General features: G+C 42.9%; 1 protein-coding gene across 4 annotated transcripts in view; it reads left to right on the top strand.

The window, feature by feature from the left end:
- Window positions 1-16,309, top strand: part of GRHL2 (grainyhead like transcription factor 2) — a 113,220-nt gene that overhangs the window by 47,931 nt on the left and 48,980 nt on the right. For all 4 annotated transcript variants that reach the window (XM_043507500.1, XM_038389562.2, XM_038389563.2 and 1 more), the window contains exons 7-8: window positions 1,470-1,581; window positions 14,309-14,403. In XM_043507500.1, coding sequence (XP_043363435.1) covers window positions 1,470-1,581; window positions 14,309-14,403 — 207 coding nt within the window. The remainder of the gene's footprint in view (window positions 1-1,469; window positions 1,582-14,308; window positions 14,404-16,309) is intronic.

The following is a 16,309-nucleotide window of genomic DNA, read 5'->3' as shown; positions in this document are numbered from 1 at the left end:
AGAACACAGGAGCTATTTTTTGTTTTCTATAATTTCAGGTTACCTTAGCATGCAGCGTTTGTGACTGCAGACAGAATTTTTATTAAATGTGCTTAAATCGGCAATTTTTTTCCTGAGCTTTTATGACTCCAGAATTAAGATGTAGAGTGAATTTACAATTTGGTTTGGTTTGGTTTTTGGTATCACCTAATTAGAGCAAAATGAATCCAGAACTTGAAATGGAACCTCAAATGAGGCTCAGTAAAAAACCCATATAGCATTGTGGTAAAAATAAAAATATATGCAAGACTTCTGACATAGATGGGTGCTTGGGACTAAGGCAGTGGTCCCCAAACTGTGGAACGTGCCCCGCCCTGGGGTATGTGTGGAGGAACATTCAAGGGCAGAGAGGGAGTGCTACCCAGCCCTACTGCGCCCCCAACTCTGCTCCGGCCCAGCCCCGTCCCCTGACCACAGCTCCTGCCTCGACCCCAGGCCCACCCCCAGCTGCACCCCAGCCTCGGACCCCTTGCCTCTGTCCATGCCTTCATCTCTCTCCCCAACCCCCCCCCCCCCCCGGGAGCCATGGCTCCGCTCTCAACCCTAGCTTCTGAGGAGGGGCATGGGTGGGGTAAGAGCGGGTGTTACTCTGAAAAGTTTGGGGACCACTGGACTAAGAGATATATAAAGTGGTATATCCACAAATGCAGACAAAGAACACTTTTTTTTAATGATTGCTGCTCATCACATATGAAAACACCTGTTTGAAAGTAGCTCAAACATTAAACATTACAGGTTGTAATTTGTCTGAATTGTTGACTGTTGCAGGCACTAAAATACTACTTTTTTGTTAGGGTGTATTTTCAGCTGTGTTAAATCAATTTGGGGCTATATATTTTTTTAAATCAAACAACAAGAATATTCACAATGATATTAACCACTGCACTTCTGATTTTCCTGCAGTGCTGTCCCCAATCCTGCTCCCCCCAGCCCCCCATGCACTTAGTTGATTGCAGCATTATAGGAACTTTTTGTGTATGTTTCTTTTACCCAGAAGAGCTACTATCATATAGAGTATATCATTTCTACTTTTATATAATCTTCTAAAGGCTCAACGAGTCCAAATGACTTATTCCAAGTATCTCAGTCAGAATTAGAATCTGGGATGCTTTTGGTTTTGAGATCACCACTTTTAGCGGTATGAAACTCAGCCCTCTTAAATTTAAATATTCAGTCACATTTTATTCAAACTCCACAAAAACCATCGTCATTGTCCCTGCTTTATTTTTAAATTACTTTTTATTGCATACAAATATTAAATGCATCACACATGTAGGGCGAGAATACAAAACACTGAATGGTATTCCCTTCAACGGCAGATTTTCTGGTGGCAATGGAGGCAGGTGGAAGTTTCTAGTACTTAGGCATCTCAGAATTAATTAAACACGAGGTACTGCCAGTAATATAGTCTCCACTCTCCTTTTCTGTAGAGTGTGGTCATGGTTGTATTCAGTGAAGATAAAAACCGAGAGGAACAGCTGAAATATTGGAAATACTGGCATTCTCGGCAGCACACAGCTAAACAGAGGGTCCTTGACATTGGTAAGTGAGTAGCTCTATGAATTTATATTCTCCTCCATACTCCATATTGAAATGTGGAGAAACACAGTTTGCTATTATGTGAGGGAATAGAACATTCAAGGAGGGAAAAATCAACTCTGTAAAAGGTAAATTCAATTTATATGTGAACAGCCTTGCAAATACTGTACAAAATTACTATAGGTGGTAGAACTTTTTAACAGCTGGACTACCTAGTGATTACAGGTCAAAGCTTTGTGACACAATTGTTAGCAATTGCTGAGTCCTATTGAGAATTGGGCTGAGGGGAAGAGGATGCAACAAAAGAACCAGTGAAAGAGCTGTGCTGTCATGTGGGACTCAGAGAATATCATGCCCACAATTCCTCCATTGATGGGAAACCTATGCCCCATGCACTCCAACTCCTCTACATGGGGAAAACTCTTCTCAACAGAAAGGATGATACTTTGGGAACTTTTCAAACCTAAACTCGTGGAATGTCCCAAGTACTTTTTTGATTTGAATGTCTAAGCTGTCCCTCTGTCTCTAGATAGCTCTCTTTTAGGGCTTGTCTATGGGGAAAGTTATACTGGTATAACTTATAATTTACGTTTCTTGTAAACTGTTTAAACTAAGCCAAAAAAAAAAAAAGCCACACTTATTCTGGAATAGGAATGCCCCATGGAGGAGTTCTACCAGTATAATTACAATGGTTTAACTATACAAGTATAATTATACTGGTGTCACTGGTGAAACTTTCCCATATAGACAAATGCCTAAACTTAAGTGCTTTGTTGAAAAAGGATGGGGTTACTCACATGCTTAAAGTTAAGCATGTGCTTAAATCCTATTGAAGTCACTGGGACATGAGCACATGCTTAGATGCTTTGCTGAATCAGGGCATCTGTTTTGTTAATCTTTAATTAGAACACTAATGAGGACTCATAATTAGCCTATAAAGATTGGCTCTTAAAAGCTTTCTCCTATTTATTTCTTGACATTAATTTTGAAAATAAGTAGCTTTATCAATTATTTTTATAATGTCTATACTGCAGTCAACAGCTGAATGTTCAATGTATTAAATAACAGTGATTGGTGGGCAGGGGTGTTGTTTTAGTTGGAAGAAATTCCAGAAATTGTCAGTAATCATCTAATAGTGTCCAAACTCATGGAATCATGTTTGGTCCTGGGAAAATAAGGCTTCTAATAATAGTACAGCTGAATGCTGTCTCTGAGAAATTCACTATTTGGTTTCAAGGGAATGAATCAATATTCCAGTTTATTTGCTGGCCTTGTTTTCTTGAGTGGTATTCTTACAAGGTTGGACTTACCCCCAAATTGTGCCTCCTCTCTGTATTTCTCAGATGTTTTCGTTTAGCAGCAGGTTAAGGCAAGCAACCATAGTATGACTAATATGAAAAAATTCCATGTTTCTAATAAGCCTCCACTGATACTGTCTAAGGCAAGGTTCTTTATTTTTTTAAAAAAAGAAGATTCATTGACCAAGGCATGATCTTTCACCCAACATTGTTATAGACTCTTTCCAAAGCCTGATTCTTTAAAGATAGTGAACTGGTGGACTGCTACATCCACACAGGGCCCCATCAAAATCAAATAATGAGTCTCTGTGCAGACACAGTAGTCCATTTGCACTCTGTCCATTGTAGGATTAGGGCCCAAGATGCTACAACATCATGCCCATTCAGCATTCCCATATGATGCCCTAGAAAATGTGAAAAAGGGAAACAAACAGAAACTACATTCCTAAATCTAAATTGTTCCTGCTATGAAGATGTCCATTATTATAAAACTTTTCTGCTATTAGAAAGCAGGGTTGCAAAACAATATACATGTGCAAATATCCATTCTTGGTGTCTGCTCAGGAGTTCAGAGTCTGCATGAGTGACTGCCAGTGAGCTCGCAGCACTCCCCATCACCCTTTGTTTTCTGCTTTTAAATGTTTACTCCCAGTTTTTGGTGAGACAAAGCTGTTTGAATCCTGATGAGTTATCTTGATAAGCTTGTTCATTACTCATCCCACCAGAGGCATTTACGAGATTCTCTGAGAGCCCGCAACTCCCCTCCCCATGTGCTCAGGAAGATCTCATCACTGGCAGAGCTTCCACCTGCTGCCTTCCACCTTCCACCTAAAATCCAAATCTGTGGGAGTGTCTTGACTTCAACAGCTCTCCCTACTCCTCGTGTCCACCCCCCATGTGCAGTTTACATACCCAGTAATCTGTAGCAGATTCTGGCCTAAAGAGTTTGCTAGACCAAAGCAGGCAGAGTTTACCTTGTTTTGACTGCCTGAGGGAACCAAATAATTGAGTGCAGGAAGGGATGGGGAGGAATGAGAAAAGCAGGATTTGGAGACGGCAGAGAAAATAGCACTGGTAAAAACAAAGGAGTAATCAATAATCACCTGTACAGGGAGCAGTCCCTAGGCTCTCAGCCCAGACAGAGAACATCAGGTTTGCCTGTCCACTTTCCGATGCTGCCAGCCTCTACTGGGGCCAGGTCTACACCACAGAATTAGGTCAACGTAAAGCAGTTTATGTTGACCTACTCTGTAAGCGTACACACTACAGTGTTCCTCCCGCGGCTGTAACTCGCCCGGTACACTGACTTAACACATACACCTTGGCAAGAGGCGTAAGACTTAATTCGATGTAGTTCATTGTTTGTAGTTACTTGCATTGCTGAGAATGTCAGTTTCACTGCTGTAGGGTCCCTGTTTTGAAATTGAGCCCCCAGGGCAGGGGAGGTGTTCCCGCTGTGAGCCTTGCAATACTGACAGCTGGAGCCTTGCTGCCTGTGCTAAGAACCTGGGCTGTGGGCTCTGTGCATGGCTCACAGCTGGAGCCTCCCTGCCCGGCACTGAGAGCCTTGGCTCTCAGCTCCCACAGAGCTCCCAGCTGGGAGCCCAACTGCCGGGCGCCCGCTCCCCACACTGCCCTTCATAAATCAGCGGAAGGGCTCCTCGTGAGGATGTGTGCCACCGGCAGAGGGAGGGTAGTGTGGACATGAAAAATGGAGTAATTACTGCAGTGTAATTGTGTAGCATAGACAAGGTCTCAGACTAGGATTGTTTAGTAACCCACCTATTTGGTGAGAACTACTAAGGTGCTGTTATTGAATTCCTTCCTACCAACCTGGCCCTAGTGATTCAAGTTGAAAACTGTCCATCCGTCGAGGAAGATTCATTAAAAATTCCCTTTCAGCTCCCAGGCCAAATTAATCTGTCTGTTTAGTTGTCATAGGAAATACACTAATAAAGCAAATGTAGAGAGAAGTTATATCATGTCACAACTATTATTTAAAGCTGTATATTTTGGCACTAGTACATACATGCTGCAGTACCAATGTTCATACCTTTGCACCTTTGATGACATGGGGTGAAATTCCTACTGACTTCAATGGACCAGGATTTCACAATGGTTTAATTGATACATTTTAGGCCCCTTGCCCAAACAAGTAAATCTACAGTGTGTGTTCAAAAAGAAAAGGAGTACTTGTGGCACCTTAGAGACTAACAAATTTATTTGAGCATAAGCTTTCGTGAGAAACAGCTCACTTCATCGGATGCCACAAGTACTCCTTTTCTTTTTGCGAATACAGACTAACACGGCTGCTACTCTGAAGTGTGTGTTCAGTATACCGGAGTACAGCAAAATGAATGTTGTGCATAAGCAGTGTGTTATATATGCTAATATTAATGTCTTTTATATTTGTATTAATTTGAAGAGAAATAGGCCAACACTGACTTCCAGGCACTCCTATCTGTAGTTTTTATTTAGACTGTAATAGTAAATTTGAATGAAACCTGGAATAACTAGGTTTAATGATACAATGTTCAGTGTCAAACACGAGAATTATTTAATATGGATCTAAACTTTGCCAAAACATTTCTCAGGAGTAAGCTCTTGCACTCTAGGCACTCCTGTATGATATTTCAGTTAAGTGCAATTGAAATAAGCTCTTTGGTGGTTACCATTGCCAAATAAAATGTTTACAAAACAGAATTTCCTTTAATCAAGAATTAAGATGTTGGACATTGGGCTTCCAAACTGCTAGTGTCACAAATGATGCTGCCACTTTGGAACAAAATGATAGTCCAGTATAATTCATACATGAGCTTTCAAACACTGTGCTCCTCAAAACTGTTGCACTTTTCTTTTTCATGCAACAATAATAACTCGGTGCTTAGTGTATGCTACATCTATTCCACACACAGGGCAAGTTGTGACAGAGACAGAAAACATTATGCAACACTGTGTCTAATTTTCATGAAATTGTATTTGCATGCAGATCTAGATGTTAACTAATGAACACACTTTGATCTTTGTAGTGCTTATTATTTATAGTCAGTTTATTATTCCTCATGCTTCTGTTTCTGTTGCATCTAGAGTACAATATCAGGGCCTTCTTAAAGATAATTCAATAGTTACCAGCTTCCTCTTGGAGTGGAAGAATTCTTGTTCTTAAGAGCGCTAACATAACAATAAACTAGCTTAGTGTTTGTGATCATGTCTCCTGCTCGTGACTGGTCCAAGACACTCCTTTCTGGTCTGTTCTCATACTAACTGGCTGGGTCATTTCTATATTCCAACTTGTAAGCACTTTGAGGCAGGGTATTGTCTAGCTATCTTTCCTGAGGCACCTACAACACCTTTAGGCATGGCACAAGTAATGCATATTGCACATACTTCATATTAAAAATATAGTATAGTTTATGAAGGATTAAGAAATGATTAATTTATGTTGTAGTAAAGTGCCATAGATCGGTATAACCATCTATAGCACCTTGTACTGATGTGCTTATAGCTAAGGCTAAGTTTTTGTCACGAATATTTTTAGTAAAAGTCACCTACAGGTCACGGGCAATAATGAAAAATTCAGGGAAGCCCATGACCTGTCCCTGACTTTTACTAAACATATCCATGACAAAATGGGGAGCCTGGGCAGCTGTAGGAGGAGATGGTTGGGAACTCCAGGGTCCCCTTGCCGCAGCCGGGAGCTCCCGGAGTCCCTCTTGTTGGTCCCGGTGCATGGGAGCAGTGGGGATCCCCCCCTACCGCTGGGTCCCCCCTGCCTCCAGGGGTGGCCATGAGCAGCTGGGATTCCTTTCCGCTGGGTGGTCCCTGCTGCCCACAGTGGCAGGGAGTGGCATAGGTCTCCCTCCCCCCCCCCGCTACCCGTGGTGGCTGAGAGCTCCAGGGGCAGGGGAGAGGGGAGCCTGCAGCTCCCAGCCAGCACTGGCTGAAGTCAAGAGGTCTTTGGAAGTCCCGGTGATCTCCGTGACTAAATCACAGCCTTACTTATAACTCTCTATGTCACATATTATTCATGCCTGTTACATGCTTATAACCTCTATTAATCATTCACTAATCCTTTATAAACTATTCATTAATATATCCTTAATATAAAGCATGGCCTACAGAACAACAATGGTGCTCAGAGGTAAAGGAGTAATTCCTTTAGCTCAGATAATAGGGCAGGGGTTGGCAACCTATGGCACGCGTGCCAAAGACAGCACGCGAGCCAATTTTTAATGGCATGCTGCTGCCCGCCAGGTCCCAGCCGCCGGCCCCACTCAGCCCATTGCCGAACCCAGGCCGGGACCCCGGCAGGCAGCAGCAAGCCGTTAAAAATCCTGCCCGCCCCGGCCCACTCTTCTCTGCCCCCCCGTGGGAGCAGGGTGAAGAAGCTTGGTCCTGCCGGCTGATGCTGCAGGGCAGGCAAGTTCCCCCCTCCCCGGCCTCTTCTGCGGCCATGCTGGGTTCTTGCCCCTCCTCCTCTCCTTCCCTACCACCCATCAGCTGATGGCCCTTGCGAGGGAGGGGGAGAAGCTGAGCTGCAGCGTGCTCGCTGCTCAGGGGAGGAGGCGGAGAAGAGGTCGGGAAGGGGGGGTTGAATCAGAGCATATCCCCTTCAGCCCCCTGCTGTGAGCTGCTGTGGGCAGGGGGCTGGGAGCACCCCCACGATCCTAGCCCACACCTCCAGCCCTCTGTCCTGACCCCTGCACCACCCTCACACACTCCCAACCCTCTGTCCTGACCCCTGCACCCCCCATGACCCCAGCCCTGACTCCAGCCCCCCCACATACCCAGCCCCCCCACCCCATGCCCTGACTCCTGCACCCCCTCACATGCCCCCAGACCTCTGCCCTGACTCTTGCACTCCCCACATTCCCACCCCCACCCTGAGCACCAAATGGGGGCTGCTGCACACACACCCCCACATTCCCACCTGCACCCCTTGCACCAAATGGCAGCTGCCCAGGTAAGCACTCCACACCCAAACCTCCTGCCCCAACCCTGAGCCCCCTCCCTCACTCTAGCTCTTTGCCAGGCCCTACACCCCAACCCCCAGCCTACTCCTTCACCCCCAGCCCTGTGCTCAGTGCACTCCCACCTTCAGCTCAGTGCAGAGAGAGAGGAAGAGAATGGGCTAGAACCAGGGGAAGGTAGGTACCCACTCTATGTGGGCAGGGCTGGGATCCCAGACCAGCAGCGGCTGAGCCGCTCAGCCCACTGCTGGTCTGGGGTCCCAGCCGCAGGCCCTGCTCAGCCTGCTGCTGGCCTGGGTGAACAAAACCTCAGGCTGGCAGCAGGCTGAGCTGGCTGGCGGCGTAAGATCAGCATTTTAATTTAATTTTAAATGAAGCTTCTTAAACATTTTGAAAACCTTGTTTACTTTACATGTGAAGTTTAGTTATATAATATAGAGACTTATAGAGAGAGACCTTCTAAAAAATATTAAAATGCATTACTGGCACGCGAAACCTTAAATTAAAGTGAATAAATGAAGACTCGGCACATCACGTCTGAAAGGTTGCTGACCCCTGTAATAGGGGCTGGCGCTGAAGGTTCCAGCTGTGATACCTGCTAAGCGCAGTGGTGTCCATGTGTCTGTGCCAATATTCCATCAGGTTACTTCTTTTTAGATGCTCCTGTCATCAGCTTCTGTGCATTGTTCTGCTTCTTTGAATTAGAGATGGGCTTGAGCTGCAAACTGCAGATGTGGAGCCAACTTTTACCCAAATTCAGGAGAGTCCAAATCCGGGGGTTTGGCTTGGGCTCGTCTCTATTGTGAAGTTTGCAGAAAAACATCATCTACTGATCATGTGAATGAACTACGGTTCCATGGTGGGTTGATGTCTCAGTCTCAGTGTTCAGGTTTGCTTCAGTACTGAGAGCATGGAGTGAAGCCAGAGCACAGCTGTTCACAGGTGAACAACTTGTGACTCCCTTTTTGTCTTCCATTAAAAGAAGATATGTGTGTTAGCAGTAAATCAAATGCTGAAATGATGCAAATTTGCATTGACAACCCCTGGAACTTGCAAGAAGTCAGTTTTCCCACTCCTCAATTATGCACCTCAAGGCTGGAGAGACCAAACAGAGACAGAGGGAGTCTGAGGAAAACACTCCGGACACTTTGCAGAACTGAAGACTCCTTTTCCCCCTCGCTGCTGAAAAGATGAGCCTTCTGAAGGATAACTGTAAGCACTGCCTCATCGTCAGCAGTGCAGTGTGTCATACTTGCTGATTATCTGTGGGTCTACCTGTTGAGCAGCTAGCAGTGGGAGGGAGCCTTAGCTGATATTGGGACTAGCTGTGGGAGGAAGAATCAGTTGATATTTGGATGATGTCTATATTCAGGAATCCAAATATTTAGATGACATTCAGACACATAACCAGCCCCCAAATACAAATGGCCTCTGATAGCCTCAGTACCCTTTCTCTGCCTTCCCCTATGATATAGGGCTGTCCCTGAAGAACACTTCTCTCTCTGATATAAGGTTGTCTTCTTGGGGCAAGGGGGAAGCTGGGTAGCCTGCTCCAGCTCACTCCAGATACATAGGGGTAGCTAACTTGGTACACTTTGATTTAGTGCTCCAGCTAGGGTGGAAGAGGTGGTTAAGGTGCTAGGTGGGGGCTTTTGAGACCTTTGTTCAATTCTGTTCCACCGCAGACTTGTGACGTTGGCCAAATCACTTAACTCTCTGTGCCTCATCTGTAAAATGGGGCTAAGAGCACTTCCCTACTACACAGGGTGTTGGGAGGATAAGTATGCTAAAGATTGTGAGATATTTAGATTCTTCAGCAATGGGAGCCCAGTATAAATACCTTAGAGTTCTATCTCCCTATCCAAAGTCCCTAAGCATATACTTAACTCTAAGTATAAGCTTAAGTCCCAATTACTTTAATGGGACAAGCACATGCTTAAACTTAAGCAGTTGCTTAAGTACTGTTCTAAATAAGAAAGGATTTAAGGGCTTAAGCCCTTAATTAGCAGGGAGCAAAGGAGCTTTGCAAAATCAAGGCTAAATGTAGGTATGAATTTTTGCGGAAAAGGAGGTAGGCACTTCCACCTCACCTCTTTCCTTCCAAAGGAGGACTGGGAAATATTTCTGACCTTTTAACACTTACATGCTCAGACATCCCACAGTGCACTGACTTTCTCTTCAGAAACAATGGAGCATAGAAGTGGATTACATTACAACATCATTTGGTCAGTATTGATACCATAATATGACCAACAGTGGTACAGTTTTACCTATATTTTACCTAATATTGGTATCATTTGGATGCTTAAAACAAAAACAGTTACCCATAGCCTATAATCCATGCAAGCTTGTACCTAAGTAATGAATTTATAGTGTTTTAATAGACGGCAAATTTCAATATTGGTTTTGTATAGAATTTCCCAAACAAAACGAAAATAATTCTTGCAGAGCCATTTTCTTGCATATCAAAGAACCCCAATTTTCTATTTCTGTTAAAGCAGTAGCAGCTTGAGAGGAGAAAGTATAATGATGGCAACTTTCCAATATCCAGGGAAATGATTTCTAAATGACGGTTTATCGTTAGTTAACATTTATACTAAGGTAGCACCTAGAGGCCTCAACCAGATTGATGCTTAAAACAGCTACAGTAAGTCTATTTCAAAAGCAGGAATGCTGATTTTTCTGCTCTGGCTTCTTTAGTTAGCTTTGAGCTGGAGGGAATGATGTGCAGCTCTGCTTCTAACACATTTCCTGAGATTTGTGTATGGCAGTTAAGGAAATGGGGGAGTGTTTTGGGGGAAGAGAGATACTGGTGGGATGGTGGGTACTTATTGTCTTTTACATGAAGAAAACATATGTCTTTACAAGACATCTTGTTCACCCTTTTCCAAGATACACCTACACAGCATGTTCATGTGCAGCAATCATTTGCACAAGGCATTTTTGGGTGAATCATAAATCGAAGGGGTTGGTGGAAAGGTGGGTGCATGTGCATATTAAACTACATATGTATATCTCCTAATTCTTCTTGCTTACACTCTCCTTATAAACAGGAAAGCCAATGTGTTCATTTAGAAAGATGACCTGTGTTCACAGTGGGGATAAAAAAGCCCAGAGACCATCTCTGTACACATTCGCTGTGTCCAGTTGCTTGACTTTATTGAAAGTTTCATGCCATGGTTCATGTGGTCTGAACGTTCTGGATTGTTTGATCCAAACTGTTTCAAGCATTTCAGGCATGTTGTTTCACTAGTCCAGACAGCATCCCTGTTCTTCAAAGCAGAGAATTTTATATGAATTACACTTCTCTCCCTCATCACACCCACAACACTGGCACTTTTGCCATGCAAGCATATTTGAAATTATTGTTGCTTCTTAATTATTTTTTTTGAAAACCTAGATAATGTTAATTTTTCTTAAAGGAATAACAAGGTTGAGGAAAAGAACATCAAATTCAGATAGGACCATCACTTACAGAATGTAAAACATTCTCTTTATGCAACTGAGTACAAAGCTATGAATCAACATATTTCTGAAGTGCAGATGCAGGTAAAAGTTAAGATAAAAGTTATTACATTGAGTAATCTCAGCCGTCTGGTACTGAGTCCAATTATAGCTCTCAAGGGATTCTCAGGCAGCATATACCCCATGGAGGATCGACACACATTTTCTCTTTGAAGACTATGAAAGCTTTTAATATGTGATTAGATATGGAGCAGAAATATTAAAGGAGACTGGCAAAGGAGAAAAATGGGCTATTGTCCATTTTTGCTTCTCTGTGATGTATAAAGAAAAGCTGAAACCTCCCATATGCCTGCTTCCTTCTCCCACAATTTTTTTCCTGCTGTTTTTTACATTAGAAATTCAGGTCTCACTTACATTGGGTTTTTCCCTTTCAATACTGTTTGGATGACTGGAGTATTGATAGGGTTATGACATCATAGGTCCCAAGGAAGCAAAAACCAATTAATTGAGAGGGGATATGTTTGGTTACTTTTGTTTTTGTTTGTTCTGAAACACACATGGGTTTTGTTTGTTTGTTTGTTTTTGTTAATGCCAATTAAATTTTTGGAAGAAAATTTGTTAAAAATCCAATGCCCTGCACCTTCAGTTATCAGAAAGCAGAGAGAGTTTGTAACCACTGCACTGGGGACACCCCTGGACACATTCCTGGTATATCTAACATAAAAACAAGCAGGATTTTTTGTTTGGCAGTTGGTGGTGAATGATTTGTTTATTTCTTTAAATTGCAAAAGAAACAAAACTTTCTGGTCAAATTGGAAAGAAGCTATTTATAATATCTATCTTCCTTTTCTTTGATGATCATCTGAGTTTGCTTGTTTGTTAAAGTGATCATGTCTTTAAATGTATTCAGACACCGTGAGAAACGTGGTGCCAGGAAACCTTGTTTGTTAAGAGGAATTATCATCCGTTGGCCAATGAATAGTAAAAATGAAATTCTGCAGCCTGTGGTGTTCTAATAGTTGGATCCCAATAAAACATACATTCGTGCTGTAGGCCTGCATTTAGAAATGAGTTCATCCTTTTTATTCTACAGAAAAGTAAAAGCTGGATCTGCTGTAGAGCAGGCGTTGCTTCTGCTTTCAATGAATCTATCAGAGCTTTTTTTTAAAAAAAAATCACATAAAGTAGCATCTGGCATTAAGGGCTCAAGAAGACCAGTGGCAAACTCTTGTTGATTTCATTGGAAGCAAAAGTGGACCCCAAGGGCTTAATCCAAAGCCCACTGAAGCCAGCAGAAAGACTGCCCCTGACTTCAGTGGGCTTTGGATCAGGCCATCAATGACTAGAAATAGACAAAAATCTTTCTCCATCTTCAAATTCCTCCCTAAATCCCAGTTACTACTTCAGAGATTCTTTCCTGCTCAAGGCCTTATCTGGAGAGAATCTGAGTGGTCCCAAGAGGTGCTGAGCATCCTTAATCCCATTGACTCAAAGGGAATGGGAGGGGACCATTTGCAGAACTGGGGCCCTTGGAATTGGCATATCATCTTGGCTGGGTAACCTGCAAATGCTCAAGCTGACTTCAGCAGGGCTCCATGCAAGTACAGCCGTTACCTGCATGCTACACAACAACTGATTTATTGAAGTCTTGTGGTATCTAAACTACAGTAGTGGCTTGATTCTGCTTACACTGAAGTCCCTGACTCCACTCCCTTTTCCATAGAGGAGTGGAAGATCAGGTCCTAATTTTTCTCACATCTCCGCTATAAACTTGGGCAGGCCAGTGTTCCTAGTTACAAAAACCAATAGAAATTTTTTGTTTGTTTGTATATTTAAAATGTAATTGTCTTTTTAACCAACAATTTAAAACCATTTTACTTTCTTCCTCTGAGGATTTCTTATCTAGATAAATTATAGCTTTAGAGAGTTTAAGCCCAGATGGAACATTAGATCATCCAATCTGACCTCCTATAAATCACAAGCCATTCAGTTTCACCCAGTTATCCCTGAATTGAGCCCAACCACTTGTGTTTGACTAAAGTGAACTTGTGTTTATCTAAAGCATATATTCCAAAATAGTTTGATAATGAAAGAGCGTGTGTTTGTTTAAGAAATAAGCTTCGTCATTATAGCTTAAATAGTGCATTGTTACTTATTCCAAACAATCGCTGCTAAACTTCCCCATGGTATAGGAAGAAGGGTTTGGAGGAAGAGAAACCACAGAGAAGGCTGCATTGCGAACTATAAATGAGAAGAGTCACACTGCCCCCCCCCCCAATAAAGGCATTCTGCTTTGTATCTTACTTCCCCATTGAGCTCTTTCTTTCTAGATAGCCAGAGTATTCTATACCACTGGAGTTGAGATGTGAGTTCTCTGGACACATGACTTTTCTTGCACTTTGAAAGAAAAGTTCCTTTGCAAAGTCTGCAGTGCAGGAGAGTGGTGAAAGGAGAGAACACTACTTCCTGCCCCCTTCTTCCTCCCTCCCCCCAATGCTGGCAGATCGATACCAGAATAATACTTGCATCGCATGTTGCAAGCCTTCCTCAAACTTCGTTGCAAGGCTCAATGGTCTCCTGGGCTCCATGCATTTACATAAAGGATTAAATGTTCCTTTTAATGTTCCCATTAACTTGTTTAACTTCCCAGTTTCAGCCTTTCCTTCCTACTACCAAGTTAACAACACACACACTCATTCCCAATACAGAAACACAGGTTCCGTGTTAGTAGTAAAACCTCCAGTAAAAATACAGCTAGCACAGTGTAATAAAGAATACGGCTCCAGGAAGATTTATGACTCTGAACAGCTGAAAGCTTACATCTTTGTAAATCACATTTTTAATAATGAAACATGAGCAGTACCATAGCTTTTCCTGACCCCCTAGGCATAGCTGCATGAAAAGGCAAAGGACAACCTTGCAGAAGAATCTGTAAACTATGAAGATAAATGATAGAACCCTGTTCTTAAAGTCATTTTTATTGGTTGTATTTTACAGCTGATTACAAGGAGAGCTTTAACACCATTGGGAATATTGAAGAAATTGCATACAATGCTGTGTCCTTTACTTGGGATGTCAATGATGAAGCCAAGGTGAGTTGCAGCACAGAGTGAATGTATTGTTATTATGCTATTTATAAATATCACTTTCCACCCCTTTCACCATTAGCAAGCATATGAAAGACAGAAGTGAGCAAGTTCCACATCTTCAAAGCCAGCACAGTAAAAGCTTGGTCACTCACTGACTTATGGTGTGATGGTGGAATCTCTACAAGGCCAGGTGATGTGTGAGAGTAGGAGCCCATCAAGAGGAGACTCCTGGAGGAATGTTTCAAACATAGCCAGGTCCCTGTCTACTAAAGTGAAGTGCAGTGCAGAAAAGTGACTGTAAAAATGGCATAGTGGGTCCATATTTATTGACTTTCAATAATTTCCATATAAAATATGCTCAGTTTTACACATAATAAGAGGGTGATTTTTTCTAACTGCCAGATCTGCCAACCCAATCTGAGATCTGAGACTTAAGCTGGGGTCTTCCCTTCTCGTGCATCATCACCAGCAAGAAAAATTCTGCAAGCCAAATTATGCCCTCCATGATCTGCGAGCCATAGTTTTAAATGGGGTTGTAGATGAACATGAGTATAGTATACCTCTTCTGCCTCGTAAGTGGTGTCATCATAAGGCTTAATTAATCTTTGTTAAGCTCTTTACATTTCTGTGGCATCCATCATCCAAGACTGTCAAAATATTTATTGTTATAATTCAGACACATTTAGGAACTTGGTACAGTACTACAATTTAAGGGAAAGGATGAATGCGTTTCACAGGGGCAATTCCCTGTAGTATGCCCCTTGTGGTCTCTCATGGCTCTGCAGGTGCATTGCATTCAAACCTCACTTGGGTTTTTCAATCAATTACCAAGACTATGGTTCAAAACATGTACCCCCTTAGTGGGGTCTGATTGGTTAAGTCTTTCTCCAAAGTGTAATTCAGTTCATTAGGTGCCCCAGTTCATGCCCCACTTTGGATCTATATAAGAGTCCTGATCAGGAGGCCTCCCTAGTCCCCTTCCTGATGCTTGGACTGTACTTCAAATGGTCACTGTTTCTTAGGCCAGGAGTCCCCAGCTCTCTTCCCTGGAGCTGGGTTGTACCTTAGGCTGGCTCTAGGGCCTTAGCCAGCTTCTCCCTCAGCTGGCTCCTCTTCCTTAATTAATCCTCAAGCTCAGAGGGTTCAGCAGGCAGCCTTCTCCTGCTGATGTCTGCTCTGCTATGAGGGAGGAGGCAGGCAGCATTATGAGTTCCCTTCTCCCAGCTCATCCCCAATTGGGTTGGGTGAGGGGGGAGCTTTGCCCAGCCCAGTCTACAAGGTTCCTGGGCCCTTACAGAAACAGTAACGAATTTTTCTCCCAAACACTGCTTATTCCTGGGACTGCTTCTTTTCCACCAGTACCTCTTATTTCCTGCCTTTGCATACATCAAAACCTCCCAAAATCTTAAAGGGTCTTGCCATGTGATGGGAGGGTCTGGACCTCTGAGCCGACTACCCTGTCATATACTGATACAACATGCAATCATATGGCCACGTAAAACTGAGGAAAATTGCTCTAGAACCAGTGACGGTGATCCAGCATGAGTGCAGGAATCTGACCAGCCATCAGGAGTGACTATGAATGAATGTGAGAAGGGCAAGTGATATTTTTTTCCTGAGTTTCCTGTTTCAAAGAAGGTGGATTTTGCTATTGAGAACAAAAGCTACTGCTACAGCTGGTGAACATTTTTCATTTACAACTTTTCTGTGGTGGGGGAGGAGGGAAGGGAAACAAAAAATGGGCTTTTTTCTTCAACTGATCAGAAATGAATTTTTCTTAAATGTTGTTGTGTAGGAATATTCTAATTCTTTTTGTTTTCATTCTGTTTCAAAACCGAAAAACATTCAAAATTGTGGATTTTTGTGCAAAATGAAAAATCTGGTTCCTGCACAGCTCTCTTAGATGGGA

This window comes from Dermochelys coriacea, chromosome 2, assembly GCF_009764565.3.
Source record: "Dermochelys coriacea isolate rDerCor1 chromosome 2, rDerCor1.pri.v4, whole genome shotgun sequence".
NCBI lineage: Eukaryota > Metazoa > Chordata > Testudines > Dermochelyidae > Dermochelys > Dermochelys coriacea.
This window is presented reverse-complemented; position numbering and strand designations above follow the sequence as displayed.